The sequence below is a fragment of the Phanerochaete carnosa genome (genome assembly GCF_000300595.1).
Source record: "Phanerochaete carnosa HHB-10118-sp unplaced genomic scaffold PHACAscaffold_13, whole genome shotgun sequence".
NCBI classification, from domain to species: Eukaryota; Fungi; Basidiomycota; class Agaricomycetes; order Polyporales; family Phanerochaetaceae; genus Phanerochaete; species Phanerochaete carnosa.
This window is the reverse complement of record NW_006767640.1, coordinates 1,059,399-1,083,680: the sequence shown is the minus strand read 5'-3', so window position 1 is coordinate 1,083,680 and position 24,282 is coordinate 1,059,399. Positions and strand designations below refer to the sequence as shown.

General features: G+C 53.5%; 8 protein-coding genes and 1 non-coding gene across 9 annotated transcripts; 4 read left to right on the top strand and 5 right to left on the bottom strand.

Annotated features, from left to right (window-relative positions):
- Nucleotides 1-1,999: 1,999 nt before the first annotated feature.
- On the top strand, nucleotides 2,000-3,703 carry PHACADRAFT_265499 (uncharacterized protein). Its single transcript, XM_007401789.1, has 7 exons — nucleotides 2,000-2,122; nucleotides 2,178-2,302; nucleotides 2,381-2,589; nucleotides 2,647-3,061; nucleotides 3,114-3,168; nucleotides 3,222-3,398; nucleotides 3,453-3,703. The coding sequence occupies exons 1-7, from the start codon at nucleotides 2,023-2,025 to the stop codon at nucleotides 3,632-3,634; spliced, it is 1,263 nt and encodes a 420-aa protein (XP_007401851.1). The 5' UTR covers nucleotides 2,000-2,022; the 3' UTR covers nucleotides 3,635-3,703.
- Nucleotides 3,704-4,429: 726 nt separating this feature from the next.
- On the bottom strand, nucleotides 4,430-4,917 carry PHACADRAFT_214320 (uncharacterized protein). The gene is made up of 2 exons (XM_007401788.1): nucleotides 4,781-4,917; nucleotides 4,430-4,725 (listed from the first exon to the last, which is right to left on the bottom strand). Exons 1-2 carry the CDS (start codon nucleotides 4,895-4,897, stop codon nucleotides 4,447-4,449), a joined length of 396 nt encoding a protein of 131 aa, XP_007401850.1. The 5' UTR covers nucleotides 4,898-4,917; the 3' UTR covers nucleotides 4,430-4,446.
- Nucleotides 4,918-5,983: 1,066 nt separating this feature from the next.
- Nucleotides 5,984-9,244, top strand: PHACADRAFT_131622 (uncharacterized protein). Its single transcript, XM_007401787.1, has 16 exons — nucleotides 5,984-6,453; nucleotides 6,512-6,931; nucleotides 6,977-7,167; nucleotides 7,220-7,284; nucleotides 7,341-7,353; nucleotides 7,417-7,444; nucleotides 7,508-7,582; nucleotides 7,631-7,638; nucleotides 7,692-7,757; nucleotides 7,841-7,910; nucleotides 7,968-8,235; nucleotides 8,295-8,402; nucleotides 8,460-8,509; nucleotides 8,568-8,818; nucleotides 8,874-8,911; nucleotides 8,964-9,244. Exons 2-16 carry the CDS (start codon nucleotides 6,759-6,761, stop codon nucleotides 9,204-9,206), a joined length of 1,647 nt encoding a protein of 548 aa, XP_007401849.1. The 5' UTR covers nucleotides 5,984-6,453; nucleotides 6,512-6,758; the 3' UTR covers nucleotides 9,207-9,244.
- A 709-nt stretch (nucleotides 9,245-9,953) lies between these two features.
- PHACADRAFT_265493 (uncharacterized protein) lies at nucleotides 9,954-12,619 on the bottom strand. Its single transcript, XM_007401786.1, has 9 exons — nucleotides 12,406-12,619; nucleotides 12,176-12,346; nucleotides 12,054-12,119; nucleotides 11,485-11,997; nucleotides 11,262-11,431; nucleotides 10,752-11,208; nucleotides 10,552-10,701; nucleotides 10,371-10,499; nucleotides 9,954-10,324 (listed from the first exon to the last, which is right to left on the bottom strand). Exons 1-8 carry the CDS (start codon nucleotides 12,613-12,615, stop codon nucleotides 10,389-10,391), a joined length of 1,848 nt encoding a protein of 615 aa, XP_007401848.1. The 5' UTR covers nucleotides 12,616-12,619; the 3' UTR covers nucleotides 9,954-10,324; nucleotides 10,371-10,388.
- Nucleotides 12,620-14,130: 1,511 nt separating this feature from the next.
- PHACADRAFT_265492 (uncharacterized protein) lies at nucleotides 14,131-15,179 on the bottom strand. Its single transcript, XM_007401785.1, has one exon. The coding sequence runs from the start codon at nucleotides 14,641-14,643 to the stop codon at nucleotides 14,416-14,418; it is 228 nt and encodes a 75-aa protein (XP_007401847.1). The 5' UTR covers nucleotides 14,644-15,179; the 3' UTR covers nucleotides 14,131-14,415.
- A 378-nt stretch (nucleotides 15,180-15,557) lies between these two features.
- On the top strand, nucleotides 15,558-15,911 carry PHACADRAFT_201494 (uncharacterized protein; the record flags this gene model as incomplete). The annotated part of the gene is made up of 1 exon (XM_007401784.1): nucleotides 15,558-15,911. The coding sequence occupies one exon, from the start codon at nucleotides 15,558-15,560 to the stop codon at nucleotides 15,909-15,911; it is 354 nt and encodes a 117-aa protein (XP_007401846.1).
- Nucleotides 15,912-16,243: 332 nt separating this feature from the next.
- On the bottom strand, nucleotides 16,244-16,325 carry PHACADRAFT_t149. The gene has a single exon. It is a non-coding gene; the product is annotated as a tRNA-Ser (tRNA).
- Nucleotides 16,326-16,446: 121 nt separating this feature from the next.
- Nucleotides 16,447-17,486, bottom strand: PHACADRAFT_214316 (uncharacterized protein; the record flags this gene model as incomplete). The annotated part of the gene is made up of 2 exons (XM_007401783.1): nucleotides 17,118-17,486; nucleotides 16,447-17,060 (listed from the first exon to the last, which is right to left on the bottom strand). Exons 1-2 carry the CDS (start codon nucleotides 17,200-17,202, stop codon nucleotides 16,447-16,449), a joined length of 699 nt encoding a protein of 232 aa, XP_007401845.1. The 5' UTR covers nucleotides 17,203-17,486.
- A 639-nt stretch (nucleotides 17,487-18,125) lies between these two features.
- On the top strand, nucleotides 18,126-23,169 carry PHACADRAFT_265486 (uncharacterized protein). The gene is made up of 20 exons (XM_007401782.1): nucleotides 18,126-18,761; nucleotides 18,818-18,971; nucleotides 19,023-19,242; nucleotides 19,294-19,628; nucleotides 19,687-19,794; nucleotides 19,847-19,935; nucleotides 19,986-20,245; nucleotides 20,304-20,496; nucleotides 20,549-20,695; nucleotides 20,748-20,930; nucleotides 20,982-21,058; nucleotides 21,109-21,334; nucleotides 21,386-21,510; nucleotides 21,566-21,679; nucleotides 21,732-21,833; nucleotides 21,889-21,994; nucleotides 22,046-22,391; nucleotides 22,442-22,575; nucleotides 22,629-22,942; nucleotides 22,996-23,169. Exons 1-20 carry the CDS (start codon nucleotides 18,262-18,264, stop codon nucleotides 23,100-23,102), a joined length of 3,840 nt encoding a protein of 1,279 aa, XP_007401844.1. The 5' UTR covers nucleotides 18,126-18,261; the 3' UTR covers nucleotides 23,103-23,169.
- The last annotated feature ends 1,113 nt before the right edge of the window (nucleotides 23,170-24,282 follow it).

The following is a 24,282-nucleotide window of genomic DNA, read 5'->3' as shown; positions in this document are numbered from 1 at the left end:
CCGGCCGGCATGAGCCCTCATAAGGGTGAGCAACACTGTCTCATACTTGTCATATTGCATCTTCACCACCCAGGTCAGCGCTTTCGAATGCTGATAGAGGTTTGCTACAATGTCGGGGCTTCTGGTGATTATGTCCGCTCGGAACTGACCAGCCTTTGTGGTTTCTGAGGCATCTTGGTTGAGGATTTTGAGTATCAAGTTGGAGAAAGAGGTAATATTATGATCTATAAGAACATTCTCTGAGTCTTGATAAAAAGACATAAAAGGAGCACGGTCACAGGCAGTATCTACTCGGGCGGCGTTGTAAACGGTGGTGACGAGCACGCTTGATGCGCCGCATACCAAATGCGGGAGGTAGTCGCCTGCAAAAAAAGAAATAGCCGGAATTTGCTCGTCAGTCTTGCGCGGTATCTGCCGAACTCCAGGCCTCAGGTATCCATTGCCGAGGGATGCCGGTATATTTACCAATGTTTTCCGCCAGTCGTCCGTGGATGTTACAGCGTCCTTGGAGTTTAGCTAATAGCGATGACTCATCAGTCCGCAGGACTGAAACGCTGGCCTTCAACATCCACGGATGCACTGGTTTGGAGTCTGTAATAGACCAGGGTCTCATTATAGTTAGCTCAGGATGCGGTGATATACGGTTCTTCCGAGTCGTACTCTATCATGGCTTGGGGCATGCTCGTTTAGCAAGCGCAGCTCTCTCAAACAACAGTAGACAACAGTCCAAGCGGGCCGGCCTGTGAGTCCTTTTATTTTGTCCATCGGAATGCACTGCCTACGAGGAAACCTGATGCAGTGGCAAAACGGGATTCAGCTGTGTACGGCTGCATGATATAGGCCAGTACATACAGATACCGACGCCCGCCATAATCCGTTTGCCTGCAACGGACCCCTGGCGCGTGTGCGCGAGATTGATTCAAAGCGTACAGTCCTGTCGCAGCTAATGCGCCCGTCCCGATTATGCGGCAGGTTAGACACTCTTGAGGGAGTGCTCGGGCCTCCGGCGATCCAGGAATTGTCTGAGCAGCGGTGAAGCTCGCAGGCATTTCAACCTGTTTATATGTCCTAAGACCCTGTATTCATCTGTGAATCTTCAAAATGCCTACAACGAGAGACCAACAGAAAGGAAGGTCGCATTCGTCTCGTGCTTACCTTGGTTGTCACCGTGCGCAGGAAACACGTTTAGGGCGCCTAATTTTAATCCCTTACCTCGAGCCGCCATGTCGTCGCCATGCCGCCAGAACTCGTATGCACCTACTTTCTCTGCATCGTCTCGTCGGTACGCAAAAATTTAATATTAGCGGTATTTATTGCTCGGACAAACTCGATGAGAACAGTCGTTATGCGCTGACCTCGCGCGCGACGACCGTCTCTTCCAATAATTGGTACCGCTCGTGCGAAAGTGTCTGCCAGACTCAATGGCCTGACATCACCATGAAGGTTGCCGGACGCTGAATAGAATATATACCGTCGAAAACCGATTTCGATGTGCCGGACTACGAAAACATGATAGCTTCGGAATGTTTTCTCGTACAGCAGCTCTAACCTTAGCTCTGGCACAAGGCAAATCTGCTTACGTTCTACTTCTTCTTGCGCTTCTTGCGCTTCCTGCGATGCTCGATTCCCTGGGGGAAGTGGTTATACCACCGTGTAATCTGCTCTTGCCCCTTCCGCGTGATATCCGTGTCTGTCGCCAGCCGTTTGTGCCGGCTCCCGGGACCTGTTGCGTAATGGGTCGCGCTAACCCTGCGACGTTTTGAATTGTCAGGGGGTCCCAGAAAGCCTCAAGGCCTCAAGATCGGTCGTGTCTTATCGGCCGGAGGCAGATGATACGTGCAAGCTCATGGGGCAGCATTTGCGACGTTGGTTCGTATAAAAGAAGGTTCGGCTTGTTTACCGGACACGCTTGCTGTTTTTTTCCCTTCCTTCCCGGACCCTCACCTGCACGATCCAGTCCTACTGTCCGCACCTCTCTCAACAGCTACCCCCATGGATACGAAGAAAGCATGGTCGTCATATATGCTCGAGACGTACCACGAGCGGAAGTCTCTCGCGATCCCGAGCTTCTACTTTGACGACCTCGAGCGCGAGGCCCGCGAGAAGCTCAAGGATCGCAAAGGCATGTCGCACAGCCCCTATCGTGTCTGAGACAATTATGCCTGACACTGATGTAGACGCGTTCTTGTACGTATTTGGCAGCGCGGGCAATTGTTCAGCTGAGCACTGGAATCGGAGCGAGATGGAAAGGTGGAGAATCATCTCGCGCATGCTTCGGGACGCGACCGAGCGGAGCCTCGAGGTCCGTTCCCGCCTATTATAGGCCGCGATATGCCGCCCGGGACAGAAACTGGCTGACACGCTGCCGGTTGATGTACAGACCACCTTATTTGGCGTCAAGTACAGCTCGCCCTTGCTCGTTGCGCCCGTAGGCGTCCAGGGGATTGTGCACCCAGACGGCGAGATTGCGACGGCGAAAGCGGCAAGGAACGTAGGGGTGACGTACATCATGAGCACGGCATCCACGCGCACAATCGAAGCTGTCGCTGAGGCTAGTGGCGACGGACATCGCTGGTTCCAACTGTATTGGTGAGAGCACTAAATCAAAGTTTGCATTTGTGCTGTTGCTCATGGAATGGTATTTAGGCCGGTTAACCAGGCCTACACGCTTTCAATTTTACAGCGCGCTAAGAAGAACGGCTATACGGCTCTCGTCATCACCTTGGACACGATGCTCCTCGGTTGGCGTCCGCACGACCTGCAAACGTCCTATTTGCCGTTTTCGCAGGGCGTCGGCGTTCAGGTTGGGCTCTCGGACCCGGTTTTCATGAAATCTATCGGCGAGGAGCCGATCCTGGACGTGCCCGAGTTCCCGTACGACCCGAAGAAGGTTGAGAGGCGCCTCAAGGAGGGAGACGAAAAGACGGAACGAGCCGTCAACGCAGGCTTACAGTGGATGCGCGACATTCACTCTGGCACGTTCAAAACATGGGAGGACATCAAGCTTGTCCGTGATAACTGGGAGGGGCCGTTAATATTGAAGGGGATCTTGTCCGTTAAGGTTTGCAGACGCCATTGTCTTAGATGAACTGTATTGATTACGGTCGCCGTAGGATGCCGAGCTCGCTATGAACTATGGCGTCGACGGGATCGTCGTGTCTAACCACGGTACGGCGATCATGTGCTAACTCTGTTACACTCGACGCTGACCCATGGTTTAGGTGGCAGACAGGTTGAAGCATCGGTACCTGCGATCTGGGCGCTCGAGAAGATCTGCTCGTCGCCGAAGATCAAAGACGCTCAAAAGAGCGGAAAGCTCACCGTGCTCTTTGACTCGGGCATCCGCACAGGCTGCGACATCATCAAGGCCATCGCACTCGGTGCGCAAGGCGTGCTGCGTACGTCGTCGCTATTTCATGACCGAAGACGAGATGTTAATTGTTGTTCGTTAGTCGCTCGGCCGTACATGTATGGCCTGGCTGTGGCTGGACAGGCGGGTGTTGAACAGGTCCTGAAGGCGATACTTGCAGATCTGGATATCTCGCTCGGTCTGTCAGGATACAAGAATTTGCAGGAAATTTATGGCCGGGCGGACGAGGTACTTGTCAAGCTCGGTGGGGATTCTCGCTTATGATAGAATGGTCCCGGTCTTTTGCACTTATATTGGATATTCGTATACCGGGAATGTGAAGTAGAGTTTGAGCTACCTGGTGAGAGTGTGCATGAACGAGAAGGTCTTGGAGGGCTATTTGGGCCTCACAGGAGCTTGCGGCATAGCGAATGCATCAGCGTGCTGCAACATATGACTCAGCGAGGGTTTGAGGCAATGGTACTTCATGATATTCGCTGGTGAGATTCTGAGCTTATCTAGTGTGGCACGGTTCGGCTGTCGTACCGGAGTGTCTGTCGGGGTGGAGAATGCCGATACGCAGTCAGCGGTTCCGACTCGGAGATCATGTGAGGTTGAGCGCTTGAGCCTGAAGCCAAGTTGAAGGTTGGAACATTGAAGCTCGAGCGAATGCTTATCTTGACACTGGCATCTTTCTTTCAGGGAGAATAATAGGTGTGGTTACGTGTGCATCGAGTTAAACAGGAGTGAGACGACCTGGTACTTATGCGCAATATCTTGGGGAGGGGGAGGGGGTAGATGATCTACCGCTTATTAAAACACCCTGGATATGTCTGCGAGGTTGTCTTGCGGTGAGCGACGCAATCTAAACATCTGCGATAGTAGCTAGTTCTATGCGACTTCATCAGAGCCAGAAAAAAGAGTTTGAAGCAGGCAAGCAGAGAGAGCTCTGAGTCTTCATGAAAATAGTGACCGATCCACCCTGGACTATGTTCTGGGATGTATATTCTGGACAGCGCGAGGAGGCTGATAGAGGCCGTGGTTCAGAGGATGCCAAATTGCCACGTAGATGGAGCCTCTCACCGGCGTCATGGTGCTCAAGAACGAGGCGCGCTCGACGGGCTCGATCCACCGCTGCCCTGCCCGCTGCCCTGTCCACTGCCCTGTCCACTGCCCTGGCTGCTATCTTTCTTGACCTTCTTGAACTTCGACGGCAGCGTCGGAGTAGTGCCCCCAAAGCCAATACTCCCGGCGAGTGCGCCGTAGGCGGCCTCCCAATCTCTCGCCTGGCCAGCCGCTCTAGCAGGCGTGGATGCGGTGGACGAGCCTTGCGTCGCGGCGGTAGTAGCGGTCTTGTCTGAAGTCTGCGGCTGAGTCTGCGTCAGGCGCGGTCTACGGCTATGCTGGACTCAAGAAAACAGTGTGGCTCACCTCCGGAACCAGTGTAGTCGTAGATTCGTTCGTGTTACCCGTCAATGTGGTCGAGCTGGCATTCGTAGGTGCAACGGAGTGCGAGTCGGACGGGGAGGTCGAACTCTTGTTTCCCATGATTGTAGAATGGAGTATTTAGTGAGAGGATGAGTGGCTCGGTTCTGAGATGATGCATCTTATTTCCCCCCGATATATAGGAGCGTCGTAAGCCAGCGACTAACAGCAAAGTTCGCGCCCATGAGCACGAATACTAGCTTGACTGCTACGGACCCGCAGTCGTTGGTGAGACGAGATGTTGCATCGTCCTCTGGACATGAGTTGGAATGACTGAGATTGTGCTGCGGGCCCACCGTCCGATAGATGATCGGTGTCAATTATCTGCTTGTTGCCACGAACGAACCTTCACTCGAGGTTCTAGACAAGGGCCGATCCATCGAACTCCCGCAAGGCCTTCTCAGACGTATATTCAAGTCGTTTCAGTCACCCTCGTCGCATGCTTAGGGCGGGGCCGAATGTGACTCGATAGCACCCACAATACGTACGGCCGCTCGAAGACGCAATTTGCGGTACGCCAGTGCAGGGTTCGCAGACACTGAAGGCGTGCCTTGGCGTTCGCCTAGAAGCCTATTTCCACTCCATATTCTCTGCTGGGTCTCCCCTTCACGTACGCGGTTGACTCGAAGGACAATTAGATATTGGTCCTTAGCACTCTACCTAGTCATAGTCGGGCGTTAATTCCACCCACCGGTCAATAACGACCCGGTCGACGGAGATTCTGCGCATATTGAGAGAACAACGGATGCTTTAACTCAGAATATTGTCTCGGGTACACTCTGACTCACCTCTCCTTCGGAAACGCAGCGCATCCGGAGCAACTCACGAGTTCGTGCGCCACAAGGTGACCATACGGCTTGCGCTGCGGCTCAGCTCCAGGGGTGCGCCATGCGCCATCGTGAGCCACGAGCGTTTGCTGACCGCAGTATGTTATAGCGGAAATAACACACACAGACTGTGCAGCATCATTGACGAAGGAGCCCGCAGCCGCGTTCCGAAACTGATAGAGCTGCCTGCATACGGTGTTTGTCGCGGTTATCACCGCCAAGTGAGACAGGCGGGTGATGCCGTGCGCATCTGATGCGCCTGATGCGCCATTAGTTTAATATACTTCCCATCTGCTCCGCCACGTCGCCTTTTCACTACTCTGCCACGATCATGGGGGCGGCCCACAACATTCGCAGCAACATACCTATGAGACCGACGCCTTTGATAGCTACCGCCTGTACCTCAAAGCAGCCGGTATAAACAAAGTATGCCTCCCATAATGCTACACTGCGGCCTCGTCTATGACGCCTGTCAGGAATCTAGTCTATAGTGATACGAGGCGATATACGTATGCATCAGGTCTCCATATTGTTCTTCTATTTATTCCTATTGTATGCTCACTAACTAGGGGAGAACGACATGTACCTCATGGTTTGCGCATCCGATTGTCGCCGCTTTCTCATGGCGGAGTAGCCGATAGGTCAGAAACGCACCGCGAACAATGACTCCCAACAGATCTGCCGTCATTCTCTCATTCATACTGAGCACAAATAGCCGAGAATGTGCAACGAATTTCATAAGCCACTGCACATCTATAGACCACGCGGCAGCACCTTGTGCTCAGCATTGTCGTAAGCCTCCAGATACCCGCCTTTCGTCATCAGACCCCGCTAATAAAGGCACGGCCAGCCCGCCAGCCGTGAATTCTCAATATGTCGGGTGCCATCATCGAGAAATGAGTAGCCTTGTGACCTTGTGCCAATATTGATGTGCACTACACTCAGAGGGCGTTTTCCCACCGCCGGGCAGTCCTGACTCCTGGGGCCGTATCCGCTTGCAATTCGCCATGGATCATATGGCAAGGACGCATATAAAGACATAAGAATGTGCCGAGTTGCATGGAGTGGAGCACCCCTCTGCCTTCAAGTTCGCTACAATGCTTCTCTCACTTCGCATTGCCCTCGCGCTTTTAGTGGGCCATGCTGCCCTGGCCTCAGCTGTTCCCTCACCCAGGAGTCCTCCTTCCGTCACACTCGATCAGGGCACCTTCATCGGTGTCCCTGATGGCGTTGCAAATAAGTTTCTCGGGATACCTTTCGCCCAGCCCCCGTAAGCACAGTACGCCGTGAAAGGCCTAGTCTCACTAATGAGCAGGACCGGAGACCTCCGCTTCCGTCTTCCTGTACCTAATGGTCCGTACAATGGCACTCAGGATGCAACATCTTTTGGGCTCGCTTGTCCTCAGCAAGTCTCTCAGGTGTCGCTGCCTAGCGGCATCGTCGCAAACGTCACCAACTTCATCCTCGACGCCGTGGCAGACATCATGACGCCTAATGGCGAAGATTGTCAGTTCGCTTAACGGCGCGGGTGACGGCATCACTGATGCGCTCTACACAGGTTTGACATTAAATGTCTGGACCCCCGCTAACGTCCCAGCTGGCACTAAATTGCCAGTGGTTGTTGTCAGTCGACATCTTCCTTGACGATGCATTCGAGGCTAACATTTGTGTCATGACAGTGGATATTCGGCGGTGAGTATTTGCTCTCGTTTTTAGGTTACATCAATCCTCACCTGAGTTTGTTATCCACGACAGGCGGGTTTGAAGGCGGTGGCACAAGCACGTACGAGACCTCCCTCCCCCCTTTCCCTGCCGGAAAACGTCAGCATGCTAACGACCTGTCCAGGTTCGACGGCGGCGTCATTGTCTCCCGTTCCATCGAAATGAACATGCCGGTAGTATACGTGAGCATGAACTATCGGTGAGTGTATCTGCACACGCAAGATTTGCTGGAAGCTGACGGATGCAGAGTGACGGGTGAGCACCGGTGTTTGTGCATGCGGTCCAATGACGAGCGCCGTCATGACCAGCCTTCGGATTCCTCGCTAGTCAAGAAGTCAAAGATGCAGGCGTGGGTAATCTTGGTCTGCAAGATCGTGAGTCAGCGTTTTGTGATTTAGTCAGCAGTGCTGACACAATTTCATTCTCTCGACCCATTATGCTGCTCTCGTCCTAACAGAACGTCAAGCCCTGCAGTGGGTGCAGAGATATATATCTGCATTCAATGGCGACCCGTCGAGAGTGACAATGTACGTGTGCACGATATATACCGTATACAACTTGGCGCTGAACCGAGACCACCATAGGTGGGGCGAATCTGCGGGCGCAATTTCTGTTGCTCTGCAGATGCTGACCAACGGCGGGAACGCAGAGGGGTTGTTCCGCGGGGCCTTCATGGAGTCAGGCTCGCCTATCCCTGTAGGAGACATCACGCACGGGCAAAAGTACTATGATGCGCTGGTCTCCGAGACGGGCTGCTCGGGCGCTGCGGATACCCTGCAGTGTTTACGCGGGGTGCCTTTTGAGACCCTGATGAATGCTGTGAACCAATCGCCTTCGATCTCTTCCCCGCAGGTAAATCTGTCCATTCGGAAAAGTGATGTCCTGCGCTGACACTGCTGCTCCTTACGAAGTCGCTAGCCCTCGCCTGGACACCTAGGGCTGACGGCGTCTTTCTGCCAGATGACCCTCAGACCCTTGTTACCCAAGGAAGTGTGGCAAGCGTACCCTTCGTGACAGGGGTAAGCATCCAGATCTTTGTGGTTCAACCCTTGACTCACTGGTTACATGACCACCAGGACTGCGATGACGAAGGAACTGTCTTTGCATTGTCGACTCTAAATATCTCGTAAGAGGTTTATTGTTGTATCAGCCGTCTGGCACCTTACTGAGATCAAATATTTCAGCACGGATGCCGAAGTGCAAACGTACTTCAAGACGTTCTACGTCCCAAATGCTACATCTTCTGAGCTCGATACCATGCTGCAGCTTTACCCGCAAGACCCTGCTCAGGGTTCTCCGTTCGATACGGGTGATCTCAACGTATTGTCTCCGCAATACAAACGCATTGCTGCCATACTCGGGGATCTCGTCTTTCAAGCACCTAGACGGTTCTTCTTGACCACTCAGTCCAGCAAACAAAACACTTTCGTCTTCCGTAAGTGTACATCCTACCGTGCAAGCCGATATTCCAGCTGCTAACAAGTTTATAGTGAACAAGCGACTTAAGGCTACGCCCGGTGTGGGCACTGTAAGCATTCCCGAAACGATCAAGCATTCTTCGAAATTGACCGTCGGATTAGGCGCACGGTACTGACCTTCTCAATGTTTATGGCGGAGGGGACATGACAGACTACCTGGTCAACTTCATCAACGATCTCAATCCGAACGGTCCAGGTCTACTGAGCTGGCCTACGTATAGCACGTCGAGCCCTCAACTTCTTACATTCCTGGACGGACTGGTGCCGCTAGCCATCACGGAGGACACCTACAGAGCGGATGGCATGAACTTCCTTACTCAACTGTCGCTAGCGGACCCGATCTGAAACTATCAATTCATTATGTCGGTTTTCGTGTTCATCGGTCTGCGGCAGACCACATGTTCGCACCCGATATCAGAAAATCCTGCGCACATGGAAAGAACGTGGGTTTAAGCTGTGCGCAGGCCGAGATGGTACTCTGGCCCATTTCTCACTCGGGGCCGCTGCGCAGTCATGAATGCGCACCACAAGGTAACCATACAGCTCGTGAGGCTGCGGCTCAGAGAACTACTGAAAACATGCTTACTGCGTGAGCCACGAGTTCAGGCTGTCCGCAGTGCAACATAATTGATACTGGAACCAGGGTAGAGAGCGTCTATCGTCATCGATGAGGAACCCGCAGCCATGTTCTGGAGCTGATAGAACTATACACTATTTATGATACGAACATGGATGCATAGCCCAACAGGCGACCGATGCCGAGCGTATCTGATGCGCCATCGGTTCAGCATGCCTTCCACCATGCTCTTCGGCAAGTACTGCCCATCCCATTCACGGAGGTTACCTGTCTGACGGCCTCGTAGTTAGCAAAAGATTCGGCACGCTGACCGAATCGTCCTTTACTTCGAGATTGATTATAAGATCAGGTGCATGGTACAGACTAGCGTCAACGGCGGAGAAACGTGATGGAATTCGTTATTAACTTCTATCCGAACGGGTTCAGTCTGTCGAACTGAACCACGTCGAGCTAACAGCTCTTCGTGTGCCAGGATCTGCTGAACCTGTTGCTGTACGGTGCGTTTATTCATCCTTTTTAAAAGTGTCGAATCGCATATATTCGGTGTTGATTGCGTGGAGGTAGCACATAAGTAGGATAATAATGGAAGCCACGTGGAAAGGCTGGACAATATGCTGTGGCGGGATACCCTAAAGCCACTCATAGTTTGGAACCAGTTTTCATATCAATTGAACAGCGGTGGAGAAAGACTCGAGCACTCATCGTGAATACCAGCGTCCTTTGTTACTCCATCACGGTTGCCTCGTCACCCGCGTGCATGATATCGTCGGCCCAGACAACCTGCTCAGTGAAACCGGGACGAAAAACTTACTCACGGTATGCAACCCACAAAGCCCGCTACGAGCTGCAACGTTCTCCCACAACCCCCAGCGAATGCAAATGACGACTTGTATACCTTAGTACGCGTAAAGATCGACACTACGCAAACGTACCGAACCAGCAAGATATCCTCAGTCAACCATAATCCTCTCCGTGTGCAGGCCTTCGCCGTACGCCATGCTCTCATAGATGATCTGTCGCCATACGCTGATGACCAGCTCGATAGCTTCCTCCTCGAGAACCTGCCACGTTTCTGTCAGATCATGACTCTGCTGGGAAGAACGTGATACGCACCGGCTCGAGGCCTTCGATGAGCTTTTGTGGACCCTTGTGGTCTTTCAAGTGTTCCAAGACGAACATGACAAGGTCGTCGTCCTCGAGCTCGCCCAGGTATTTGATCATCAACCGCTTAACCAGCGGCTCAAGTTTACGATCAATCATGGTCTGCGAGACCATTAGCGCTGGGCCAAAGTCGGATGAACGGATTGACTTACGTCAGTGACACCATCCCACCGAACTTTGGACTTGAACAACGTCTCTCTGTCTGTCGGCACAGTCGTCTTGATCTTCTCCAATCTCTCTTTAGCCTTCTCTCCAGATTCGGCGAGGTCAAGCTGGGGAGGAGGAGCTTTCCTCTTGCGGATGCCCTCCTCTTCCTCTTCCTCTTGTCCGAACGCGACAGCAGCTTTGTTCTCAGCCGGCGCACCTTCGCCCTTGGACACAATGGGTGCCAGCGAGACGTTAAGCTTCACGGGGGCGCCGTCCTCGAGGAGCATGCCCGCCTTGCGTTGCTCTTCCTGCAATGCCTGCATCTCGTCCATCTGCCGTGCCAAGAACGCCTCCGATTCGCGACGCAGGTTCTCAGTTTCGCGCTCTTCGTAGAGTCTTGACTCGGCGTCTGCAGCTTCCTCTGCCGTCAAGCGCCTTACACGCTGAGTGCGCCACCGGACACTAGGCGCGTTTGAGCCGATCATTCATGATTCGGAAAAGCGGAGCGCACTCACCGATCGGTATAGAAAAGCTCATCGCTCTCGTCGTCATCCCAAACATCGAGGCGTGCTCTCATCTCAACACGATCCCGCTCCTCCGCCTCCTTGAGCGCTCTCTCACGCGCTATCGATCGTTCCAAAGCTTGAATGCGAGTTCTCTCCCTGGGCTCGTAGCGACGTTCTCGCTGGTGAAGAAGCCTGAACAACGCGCATATATGACGTTGCTAGAAGCACTTACGTCTTTGAATGAATTCTCTTCGTCACGTCTCCTGGCCTCTTTCCGCTCAGCTTCCAGCTCTTCATCTGTCTTCACACTGCGAGATACCGCGGCTTCTGTTTCACCACTCGAAGGTGTCTCTCTGTCTTCTCCGGCCTTGACGAATCCTGGTGGCTTGCCGTAGGAAGTGCTTTTTGTCGCTTGCGGAGACGGGCTAGGACCAGGCTTGCCCCACTCCCTCTGCTTCGGACCACTCGGCATGTTGAGGATGGTGGGCACTGCAGCCTGGACGTCCCGCAGCTTCTCGCGCTCGCGTTTTGCGGCACGCTCACGGAACTGGGCGATCTCAGTCATGACGAGTCCACGTTGTGTCTCTGGAAGATCAGCTTCCTGCAAGTCATGCAGGTGCGGTGGGATGACATATTTCTCCTTATCTATCAGTCCCTGGTCGGCAGCATCCTGGGAGACCTTATGAATGTCCGCGACGAGCAGGTCGACCTTCGCTTTGGCTTGTCGCATGATTTCTTCGTCAGCCTAGAACAAATGGGAGAAGGGTAAGTTATAACGGCAGGAGTGAGCAGAGAACGCACGTCAGTCTTCATCTTCTGTCCGGAATATGCATCCAGGAACACTTTTGTCTTCTCGTCTGCCTTAGCCTGCAGATGGCACTAAAGTTAGCAGCAGGCAGGAATGCATCTGCACAACCACGCACCAAAAGTTTCTTATTAACACACCCATCCTCAAGCGCAGGCAACTCTACGCCATTGAGCAATGTCATGGCTCGCAACGCACTGTCTGGGTCCTGGAACTCCGCAAAGCCGAATCCTTGTGGCTTGTTGGCCGGCGTGATCAGCCGCTTAAACGAGGAGATAGGACCACATGCCTAAGAGGAGACATCTGAGCACTGAACCAAGATTAGATAGAGAGAATATCGCGACATACGCTGAGCAATTGGTTCAAGAAAGAGTCCGTGATACCGCCAGAAATCGACCCGATAAAGAGGGATACAGGCTTCGTTTGAGATGGTGGTACAAATTGGTTATGTTGGTTCATTTGCTGTTGCGCTGCGAGAGCCGACATTGAGGGACCCTGGCCGTATGAAGGCAGAGGGGGACGTAGACCAAGTCCTAACCGATTGGGCATTCCCTGCATCTTGACTGAGTGCCTACCGCTGCTATTCCACTAAGCGTTCGTATTTTCGAGAGGGAAGTAAGCGAGAGCTTTTAGCCCAATCCCGAGACCGTGATGGGTAGAGGTCAGGGAATGGTGAGGTGAGTACAAGGTGAGTAGACAAATGAGATCAAGTTACATAAGTCCAAAACTGGAAAACAAACGCGAATTATGTAATAAATTAACCCGTATAAGGAGCTATACAAAAACAACGCAAGGTTAAACGGCAGGAGCTTCATTTGTTATCGCTCATCGACTCGACAGAGTCTTTCTATTTTTCCCGGTACATATATAGTCTCCTCGAACTTTTATTCATGAGGTAACATGAAGCTCGCATGTGCGATCTCACGCGATATGTTTGCGCTTGTTTGATTCTGAGGGTTCCGGTTGCCAGATTTGGACTGTGTTCTTTGCACAACTACACTTTCTGTTTTACACCGCCTTGCTGGTATACAGATTTGAATGGACTCGTCGTCGGTCCAATATTTTTGGGGCAGCAGTGAAAACTGCTTCGCTTGCCTGCGGCACACATCACGCACTCCAATAACGGCAAGTCAACGATGACGCATGTCTTCTGAACTACTACCGACGACTCGGAGGTTAACTTCAAGACCAGGCTGCGTCTGTATGATAACAAGCAATCGCCAAAGTTGCCCCGACATCGGCTACCCCAGCCTTCAAACCACCCAGCGATCCAACGAATGGGATTTACCTTTTCCTCGACGGCTCCACTCTCCCTACACAACTGTATACCTCAGTAGAATCGCTGAATCTCATTACCAATTCGGCTAAGCTTCCAGCTCAGCTTTGCTGACTCACGTTCAATGCAGATATCGGTATCTTCGGCCCAAACTCCGCAATCGACAGTAATGGTGTTACCAGCACTATGTCACCATGCGTCTCTTGTGTCTTTTCCTACAAATGCTGGCAGTGTGATAGCTGCACTTGATTAAGATCTGAGTAGACACACTGTCGAGATGATGGGTGGTACCAGAGTATTGTCGAATTTAGCTTATCACTGGCAGAGGGCCGTCACGACAGTCGCGTCGGGGATGTGGTATTCTCGCAGGTGTCGACTGGTGAATAGTTAACAAAGGCCCTCTCTCTCAGATCTGCAGCTCAGTACAGCTTAAATTTCACGACCAGCGGATACCTTCAGGGCTCTCGTCGCCGGCCCACTTTTCCCCGATTCTAGCCTCTCGATGGCACGGGATTCCTTGGACATGCCCGAGGAGTCAGCAGAGCCTCGCGTCTTGTTATTCGGCTGGGCAGGGGCTAATATCATGCCTACGGTCTGCGTAGAAGGTTTAGTGGCAATGAGGACGAGGAGAAGATTTGGCATGCAGTGCTTCTTAGTTCGCACGAGCACAGACGCCGATACTGCATTGCAGCGTTCCCCCTTTTCTGCAGCGCCTTGCACCGACGGAAGTTTGTTAGAGCCGCCACGGACGACGAAAGTTTCAGCCTCGTGCTCCAATTAAGTGTGTATATAATAGAGAGAATGTCCAGCCATGTGAGGAACGTGCCTCCAGCCCACGGACGACAACTTTACACGCTGACATCGCCTGTATCTGGTGCCCCCCCATCCTTCCTCCGGTTGGCGAAAAGCTGCAGGTGCGCAACCAGCCTTTGTTCCTTCCATCCTTGTCCCCCGGCCCCCCTGGCCTCCCGCACACACCGGAACTCAACTCCTATTACGCGAAGCGAGGGTATACGAGCTTTCGAGGGGTCATGCACGCCGACGTCTTCGTATCGGCGCCCTTTCCAGAAGAACTCCGTTCATCATAGCGGGGGCCCAAGCGACGGCTCGCCGGGGTGGTATGCGGGAGGTACGGGTGCCAAAGCGATGATCCTTGGGGTGTACATCGGTGGCTGCCCATTGCCCGTCGGCGCCGCGCGTGAGCCGGCTTGTGCACATGGGGCGTCTTCGCGAGAGGAGTAGCTGGGTAGCGGGTCGTTATGCCGAGGCGTGCGGAATGGCCAGGATGACGTGCGGTAGAGGGCCTGCATCCTTGTTCGAGCAGCTCCTGCCCTAGCCGAGTCTGAATGGGAGCGTCCAAGGTGCGTCACTGTGAAAATATCGCATTCAGTTCTGGAGCCAGGAGAACATCGTGCTGGAGCGAGTGCTTACCCGGGCTGCGGATGCGGGTCTCGTCGCGAGTGAGTCGGCGCCCTACACAGCCAAACGCTAGCAGAATGAACAGAATGAATGCTGTTTGGAATCAGGCTTCAATCAGCTCATGCAGGGGAGAGGCAGCTGAGTGCAAGGACTTACCGAACGCGAGTAATAGACCCACGACAGTACGAACCATTACCTGACTGGCCGAGGGCGAGGACTCTGCAAGCTCTTCAACGGGAATACAGTTTCCATTGTCACGTAACCAGAACATTGCAGCGAAATGTATGTTTCCTTAGGCTGGTGTCGAACTGTGACTCAGACTTGGGTGGTAGAGGAAAGAAAACAGGGGGGAAGCAACAGCCTCCGATTGGAGTATATAGCATACATTTTCCTGTGTCTGACTTGTTGTGCTGCCGTAATCCAACAGAAGAACTCATCTTGGAGTACCAAAGAGCTCTGCGAGTTGCACAGCCGGTGCAGGAGGCACGGGGGATCGTCGGCCGTGCACAGGAATTTGTAGGCGTCCGGTTGAAGTCTTGCGCACCGCAGCTGCTCAGCCAGGCGACTACCATTATGAGAACACGAGCAGTGCAGTATACAGAAAGTAAAGAGCTGTTTACCTAAGGATGCTTCTTCATCGAACAGCCTCGTTGTACCGGATTGACACAGCCACCGTCCAGGAGCAGTGTCCAGCCATGAGACTTGCATACACACTTCGGATCCGAAAAAAACTGCTGCTGTCACGATGCTGTATTTGCTCAGCTACAATGACACGACCGCCCGAGGGAGAACTGGAACCTCGAATATGGAAGCACGCATGCAGTACTCCGAACCAAGCGGAAAAGCAACGCCCGGGTTGCAATCCATACGGGCAGATCATAGGCTAATACCGCTGCGCGGCGGCTTCACATCGCCCTACAACGACGAGCGACGCGACAAGCGCCAGAGCCTCGCTGATCCATTCGCGGACCCGTTTGGCGACTCGGAGCAGTCAAAAACAGAGAAGGAGCGCGAGGACGCGGACACACTTATGGCAGAGATCCAGCAGATCATAGAGTACAACGTTTGTGATGACGAGCCGGAGGCGGGCGAGGGGCCATTTGTTGTTGGTGATAGTGATGAGGAGGACGTCGGGTCTTTGAGCGAATGTAGCGTTTAGTCATGGACTATATACTGGGTGTTTTTTGTATAACATGCGCTGTACATTTAGATCAGTGTGCATTGTATATTATCTGCAAAGGAAGATTCTGTGCGCTGAGTTCTTGGCGGTGGAATCGCACAACACTCACGCTTTGGCTCAGTTGAGATAAAAATGCTATAAATCATGGATATCCAATAGTCCAGATTCCCGATGTTAGCCTCTGGGTGACATAAATTATCTACACTCCAGAAGTCTGATTTATGCCGGGTCGAAGATTCAAAAATCGAAATGCGGATAAATTTTGGCCCTCGAGGGCTTGCAAGGAGCAAAAGCTGAGCTAGATGGCAAAGCGACGCCAGCAGGACTCGAACCTGCGCCCCGAAACGGGAATTGATTTCTAATCAATCGCCTTAACCACTTGGCTATAGCGCCTGATCCGCGGGGACCATTATTTATTATTATCAATACAAACAGATCTCTGCTGCTATAAAAAGACACAAAGAAAAAGAAAAGAAAAGAAGTACTTATCACCATGCTGCTTAGGTGCAGCACTTCATAGCGGGATGCAGTTAGTGCGCGGAACGTAGGCAGGCGGTGGCGGGTAGAGTGGTGGCGGGGAGCCCGGGAACGGCATCGGCGATGCGAAGGGCCTGAACCGCGGCGGCGGGGACGTCGGCGATGGGTAGTCCGGCGGCGAGCGTGGCGTGTGAGGCGTGTGAGGCGTGAGCGGCGTGTGAGGCGTGGACTCTGGCTTCAGGAGACACTCGTATCCGTCGTCGCTGTCCCGCATGCGGCTGTAGGCGCGCTTCGGTGGCCGCGGCGTTGACGCCGGCGTGTTGCTCAGCGATACGTGTGGAAAGGGTGGGAGGTCGATCTTGATCCGCAGTGACTTGGCAAACTTGAGTCTGTTGTGCTCGCGCTCGCGTCGACGTTCTGGTGTCAGGTGGAAGGAGCGCATCGTGCGATGGCCTGGCTGGGCGGGCTCGGTGGTGGGTGTCTGGCGCTTGCGGAAGATAGAGTTAAGGAGCGTGGAACATCGTGTGCGGATGCGGACAACGAGTGGACGAGGCTTAGGTGGTGGCGGCGCGAGTGCACTGACTGCGCGTGGCCGCGAGGATGCCCGCCTCGGGAGGAATTGGTAGGTGACGATGAGGACAAAAAGGCTCACTAAGTGAATATTAGTAATGAAGTCAACGGACGGTGCCAAGGCAGAGCGGGACTTACGAACGCCAAGCACCATGCCAACCACAGTGCTAGTGGCCACACGGGTGTCGTGGACTTCTTCTGTCGTCCTTATGAGCACTGCCATGGAGGGTTTGGATTGCACAGCGGGGAGGTGCGCCTCATTGTAGCGAGCAACGGCTACATTAAGCGTATTTGTGCGGATTTAGAGCGCACATGAAATGCCGAGCCGACGCTGGGAAGCAATTCTTAATCTTGGCGCAAGCGAACGCCATATTGACTGAAGCTTCAGTCGATCAACAAGAAGGAATTTCCTACCAACCGTCGGGAAGCACGAGAAATCCGGGGTCGCCCTATGAACGCTCGGCAGACGACCGCGGCCAAGGTAGAGCCTCGCAGAAGCCTGTTCGGGCGGCTCCTGTCGCAAGTCGTTTCTCTTCGCCAGCGGTTAGATATACGGAACATCGCGACCCTTAGTCTGGCTCGGGCCACCGGTCTAAAGCAGAAGCCACGGGAGCACTAGCTGCAGTCGAAAGATCGTGTTACCAGCATATATTGACGTACAGAGTGGATGGCTCACATGAGAGAAAGATGAAGTGGTCCCAACCCTGAAGTTGCCACGCAATTCTGAAAAATGACATTTCCGATTCGGCGAGCGTACGCGGCGTGGGAATCTTACGGCATAGCGCCTATTGATGCGTTCCCACGAATTCTTCGCGAACCGCGAGCCATCGCCCCGCTCGCCCCTGGGATCACACAGGGCGCGAACCTCTCCGCATACAGTCACCTTCAGCAATCGCAGCTCTCGACTTGGTCCCATGAGCATCCTGTCATGACCGTGCAACTCTCACTGACCTTCGCGGACGATTCACTCTGCTCAGTTCAGGCCAGTTTCTCTCAGGCTGCACCATCCTGCATCCTTCCATTACGACATGCAGAGGTTGGAGGGGATAGCGCCAACTCCGAAGCTCTTGGCGGCGCGGCCGTCGGCTGCGAAGATGGCAGCTTGTATCTTTTCCATTTCCGTAAACCACTTCCGAGGCCTCTCTCGATAAACTCAAACACGACACAGCATGAGCCACTGAACTCGCCGTCTTCTGCACCGAACTCCGCGCCAGCGACGCCTCGGCATCTTCGTACGAGTGCTCAGTCTTCCCGCTCACGATCCCCGGCCTCACTCAAGTCCATGAAGTCACCGATATTATACTCCCCGTTCCATGTTTCGAAATCTACTGTCGTCTCGTCCGTATCGACAGAGCAGGTCGAAGCTCCGAAGAACTACATTGACTTTGAGGATGAGCAGGAGAAGTTGAAAGGACTGCTGAGGAAGAGAGGCGGGGTAAAAGACAGGACAGTGGCGGACGCGCTCTTGCCGGGCGGAGAGAAGGTGAAGCCCTTGGGACCTGATAAATGCAGCCATTCAGATTCTCTGGATACCACTCCACCAGAGCCACCCGCGAGCCAAGAATTTGTGACACCAAGGTCTTCTAGCTCGTCCGGGGGATCTCCTTCCATCCCCTCTACCCCATCTATTCCCTACACTTTTCATGTGACCAATGCTTCTGAGCTCACGAACTGGTCGCTCGTGAGCCATTCTATCCCCACATGTAACGGCCAGCCCAGCCCAGTCACCGCTTTGAAAGTTGTGCCCAGTAGCCGGCTGACCGTGGCACTCTTTCAGTCAGGGTATGTATCGTAAACATCAATGTGCAAACTGGAAAGTAACGACAGATGTTCCGCAGAGTGTTGAGTGTATACGCTACAGAAGATGGCAGCTGTGTTGCCACAAGCTCGGCGCAAATCAATCCTCTCACCCCGCCTCCGGGTGGTGGAACACGCGCCCAGTTGCCAGTAATATGGCACTGGAAATATCTGCACGTCGCACCTTTGAACCAGGTGAGCAGCTACTTTGAAGTGTGCCAGACACTTCTGACATAGTCGATTCAGTCTAACCTGATACTGGCTTGTGCAAGCTCAGAGGCGACCACCTCCACGATCCAGCCGCACGACCTGGAGAGCGGTGAGAGGTCTGAAGAATCGCGGATTGTCGCCTTCGAGCTGCAAGTTGAGCGCGAAGATGATCCGGACTCTGCCACACTGACAAAGGTTGGCGACTGGGCCATCGACGGTCCTGCAGGGAGCATTGCTCTGCATACAGCCGCGGACGGTAAGTTCGTTCAACTCATCGCCTTTGAAAATTGCGACGAGACGGGTCCAGGACAGATCACGCTCCTCCACGCCAACTCCTCGTACCATCTCATCCGCCAGAAACTAATTCTTGTCGACGGCCCCCCAAGCCCGGACGCGGACCTCGAGCAGTCGGGTTCGAGCACGCATCTACCGCTGCCCAATCCCTTCAAAGCCGCCTTGAACTTGAAGGGCCTGCGTTCGTCGGACAGCCTCGCTCAAGACGCCAAGGACGACGACGGCGGCCGGATTGTCCTGACGAACACCGTCGATCTCGGGCTTCTCAGCGCGCCCCTGGCGGCGTTCCGTGTCCTCAATTCGGACACGCTGTCGTTGGCGCTGTCGTGGTCAAGTGATAAGCTGGCTGTACGCGCCCCTTTCGGCCTGTCATAACTGGCTCGTTTCTCAGGCGTCTTGTTTCTAGGTTTTTGACATCGCTGGGTCGGCTGTTGCGGAGCTCGGCACGGCTTCTGTGCAGGGCGTATGCGACGTCCGGTGGTCTGACAGGGATTCGTTGACGATCGCTTTCAAGGTGAGATGGTCGTTTCGGAGAACTGCATACGCGATCTCACTGGAAGATTCAGGATCATGCAGAGATCCGAGATCTGGTCGAGGTGGACGCGAACAATGACGCTGTCAGTGAACAGCGCGCTTCTGGGACCAAAATGCTAGAGTATGGACCTCCAGCGTTACCCCCCACGCTATCTCTAAACTTCCCCCCAGCTTCCAGATACGCCGCTCAGTACCATTCTCGCCTGTCGATCTTTGCGTTCTGACGGCTTCTGGAGATGTCGTGGCTGCTCGAACCAAGAACGGGCGACTGCGCCTGCAAGCTACTTCACTCTCTGCGTTCGCGGGTCCTTCAGACATATCCACAAGAGTGGTGTGGAAGCCCCGTAGAGACGTTGTTGAGAAGACACTAGCGAGGCCAAGGATCACAGCCATCCTTCCTTTGGAGCTCGACGAGGTCATCCTCGGCCACAGTGAGCCCGCCACTTGGCTTGACTGTGTCTTTCCACTAAGTATGTTTCTGTTCACCAGGCGACGGCTACGTGTCATGCTGCTCTTTCAGCCAGCTCGCTCGCGGTTCCACCCGCGACCAAGCCAGCTTAGTCTCGGACGTCCCTCTGGCTGGACGCATCTGCAGCCTATACACAACACGGAACGACCGATCGGGCGAGAACTTGATCATCGGTGGCTGCGACGACGGTTCGGTCGCCATCTGGGCCCGGAGGTGCGCATACAATCGGTTATGCACGACGCAGACCTGATCCTGGAGCCTGCAGCATTTTGAAGCTGCTCGCGCGCTGGACGATCTTCACAGAGCCGCTTGCAGAGGCGATCCACGTCGCGAGTGGCCGGCTCAAAGATTGTGTCTTTTGCGTCTCTCGGGACGGGACCATTGCGGTGATCGCGCTGGATGGGTATCAGCTGTGAGTGGCTCGAGACTCTAGGGCGCCGACCTCAACTCATGTCATGCCATAGTCTGTTCTTGGTGCCCGCCTCGGTGGCGCCGCTATGCAGGATCTGCCTCGGAGAAGACAATTTGTTGCTGAATTACGGCGATAACAGGGCTCGCTTGTGGGACACGAGGACCAGGGAGTTCTGGCGTTCCATGGGCGCAGACAAGACGGACGACATGTTGAAACAGGGTGGATGGACAGAATGGTGCGTCATTCGGTCTATGGGCTGAGAGCCGTTCTGACGTTTCTCATGTAGGCCCATCCCGATTGAGTCGCATGGCGGACCAAAGGGTTTCTATGCTTTGCCAGGATATGATCAGCTACCTGACGCTGGTGAGCAGATTTCGATTTCCTGAGATGACGTCGCTTATCTAGGTAAGTAGGCGCGACTCTGGTCCTTGACGTGGAAGCCTTCCTGTCTCATGTGGCGGCGGCCAGCATTGTCAAAGCAGGAGAAGCTGGTTCGAGCGCTGCAGCAACGTTGAAGGAGCGGAATTTGACTGCCTTGCTGTCGATGCTTCTTACTTTTGGCGTGAACGACGAGATTGACCGGGTATGTCGTGAGAGCCTCGGGGTCCGTCCTTCAACTGGTGGGGTAGGAGTTTCTCGGTGAGTAGGCGCGGCATAATACTTCCAAGATATTGATAAGCCGTGTACTAGACATGGCTCAGCTACGGTGTTTACTGGGAACGCGCAGCAGGCTGCCTGGGCGGTCTCTTCCCTCGTCTCAGCGACACGTGCGACCAGCATCATGACGGTGCTCAATGTGCTGTCTCAGCAATTCGGTTTGTTGTCTATCCGACTGCCTTAGTATCCGGCGCTTATGGTATTTTGTTCCAGACGACGCACATACAGTCTCTGCGTTCTATGCTGCTTCTCTGGCTCATGTGATCAATTCTCCATACAAAGCTCCGAACCTTGCCTGGCTGGCCCGTACTTGGTTGCATTCGTCAGGTAAAGTTCTTTCCTTCGCGATTCATCTGATGCTAACGCTACTGTAATGTAGCCGTAGAAATGCGCAACTCAGCATGGCTCCGTTTCGACGTTGGTATCGCGCGCTTGCTCGACGAGGAGATTCTGGAGGTCGTCGACGGCTGGCAGCGATGCCGTAAGTATCAAGATTTCTTCAGTGTATATGCACACATGTTTACTGTTTTCCTCAGTACCGTCGCTGCAGTCAGATTCTTTGAAAGATTCTACGCGGAGCGCTCAGGCACTGTTTATCTGCGGAAATGTCGCCATTGAGAAATACAGCCTGCTTCCCACGACGTAAGTCAATTTTTCTTGGTGATGTGTACGATGCACATTGAAGTTCTACAGCTCGTTGACCGACATTGCGAAATCCATCGCCATGTATCTCCACGACGAGCATTGTCCCTACAGGATCCTGGCGATCGACCTCTGTTCACGCGGCTTCCCTGTCTGGCAGCAGTATGTGGACGCAGTAGAGATGCTGCGTGCCTTATTCGGACTCGCAACTGCAAGCCGAAAGGACAGCTCTGCGATCCAGCCTGGCGTCGGTCAACATGCGAGGAGTGCGGTGCTTAATATCGCCTCTGGGAACAGCCCGCTATTTATGACAACGGTGTCTATGGACATCTTGCATCCGAAGAGTGTACAGCACCGCAAGTCAGTCATGCAGCTGGTTATTTTCCTTATCCGCAAGGTGCGCCTATTCCAGAGTTTCAGCGGTGTGGAGATGCTGATGTCTCGTAGAAACCGCTTGTTCTGTACAGCAACCTTCCGAGACTAGTGGAAGCTGTGGTCAAGTCCCTCGATCCCAACTCGACGGCAGACCGCGATGTGGTATTGGACTCTGCGACAGAGATCCTGGGGCACATTGTGGACAGGTCGGTCAAAGACTATCTCCGCCACTCGCGCGGCTCTGACGTGACGTTTGCAGCTATCCGACGGTCGACTTCCACGGCCCTTCGCAGAGGCTGGCCGTCGGTACCAGCGAAGGCGCTGTCGTGATGTACGACCTAAAGACCGCGACGCGGCTGTACGTCCTCGAGGGCCACAAGAAGCGAGCGACGGCATGTAGCTTCTCGCCGGACGGGCGCCGGCTCGTGACACTGTCCCTCGAGGATTGCAATTTGCTGGTGTGGAAGGTCGGCACAAGCTTCACGAGCTTCTTCCTCCCTGGCGCGCCGCCGAGGCAGGGGCACGGCGGTTCTGAACCGTACAAGAGCTATCCGGTGCATATAGGGGAAGACGGTACGTTATGAGGTACTTCACGAAAATCTGTCCATACTCATGCCTTTCTATAGGCGTCATGACCATTGCGGCTACGCTCGAGCTTGTGAAGTTCGAATGGCCCAGTGATCGCAATGTCAGGCTGGTGATACGAGAGGTAACTCTCACGTTCAGCACCTGATGGAATACACACTGCTTGAAGACAGAAGTTCTAAATTTACACCAATGAATAACCCAACTACACGGTCTTCCACATCCGCGTCTTGCAGATCCGGAACTATGTGCACTCTACGCATGTCACTCTTACGTGCTTTACTGAGGTAGTTTGGTAAGCGTCATATCGAAAATGTCAGGGTTCTGCGCACCTGTCACCCGGCAGGGTATCAGTTCCTCGGAGCTATCGCCCGTGTTGCACAGCTTGTAAATGCAAACTCTCATGCAATCTCGGCGCTCCTGCTATTGGTCAATGCGAAGGTTAAGGCGCTTAGCGATCCGTGAGAGCGTACCATGATCTCGCGCTGTGGGGGGCTAAGATTAGCTGAAGATCACCAGGACTGTCTTCTGCGCGCACCCTGATTGTAATTCTGTTACAGCTGGGAGAGCACATTATTAGCCGAGGCTGTATGCATTACAGGGAATGCGCACATGAGACAGTGAGAAACCAACAGACGTCTCGTTAACAGGGCTTGAATCCCGCATTGTACAGCGTCGAGTGGCCTGGCGATAGTACTCACCGATACAGTTCACACATTCTTGATTTCTTCGTGACTCGCAGTGGCGATGAAATGGAGTTCTCTGGTATTCCTATTGCACTCCTTATATACATAGCACCTGCGGGCAGACATCCATGTGATAGGCTCGAGAATTTCGCCCAGACATCTGCTTGTCCTGGCCTTGCCACTAACGATGTCGATCTATTGCAGTAAAACGTGCACTTGGATGCCAAATATCGTTACACCTTTGCATACGCTAGCGTGTGGGAAGTGAGCTGGTCTTTCTGCATATTCTAACTCTATACAAGCATATACAAATGTCCAATCAGTGTCTCCAATATATATGTGATCCTTCATCCATCTAGCTTAAGCATGTTGAGAGGCATCCAAAGATATTAATTCATTTAATTAATTTGTGCTATGAACAGCTAATTCATACCCGAGCCGGCCGATACCTTTTGGTTGAATACACATGAAAAGCAGAACACAGCTCGAAAGACGCTGCTCAAACAAGCGGTTATGTCTCTGTAGTGTCATCTTGCAGAATCAAACCGTCCTTGCATGCTCTACATACGGTTAGTAAGCGGCGGAACCAAACAGAGCGCCGGATTGAGCGCGCCTGGGAGGCTGAGATGAGAAGCCTTCAAG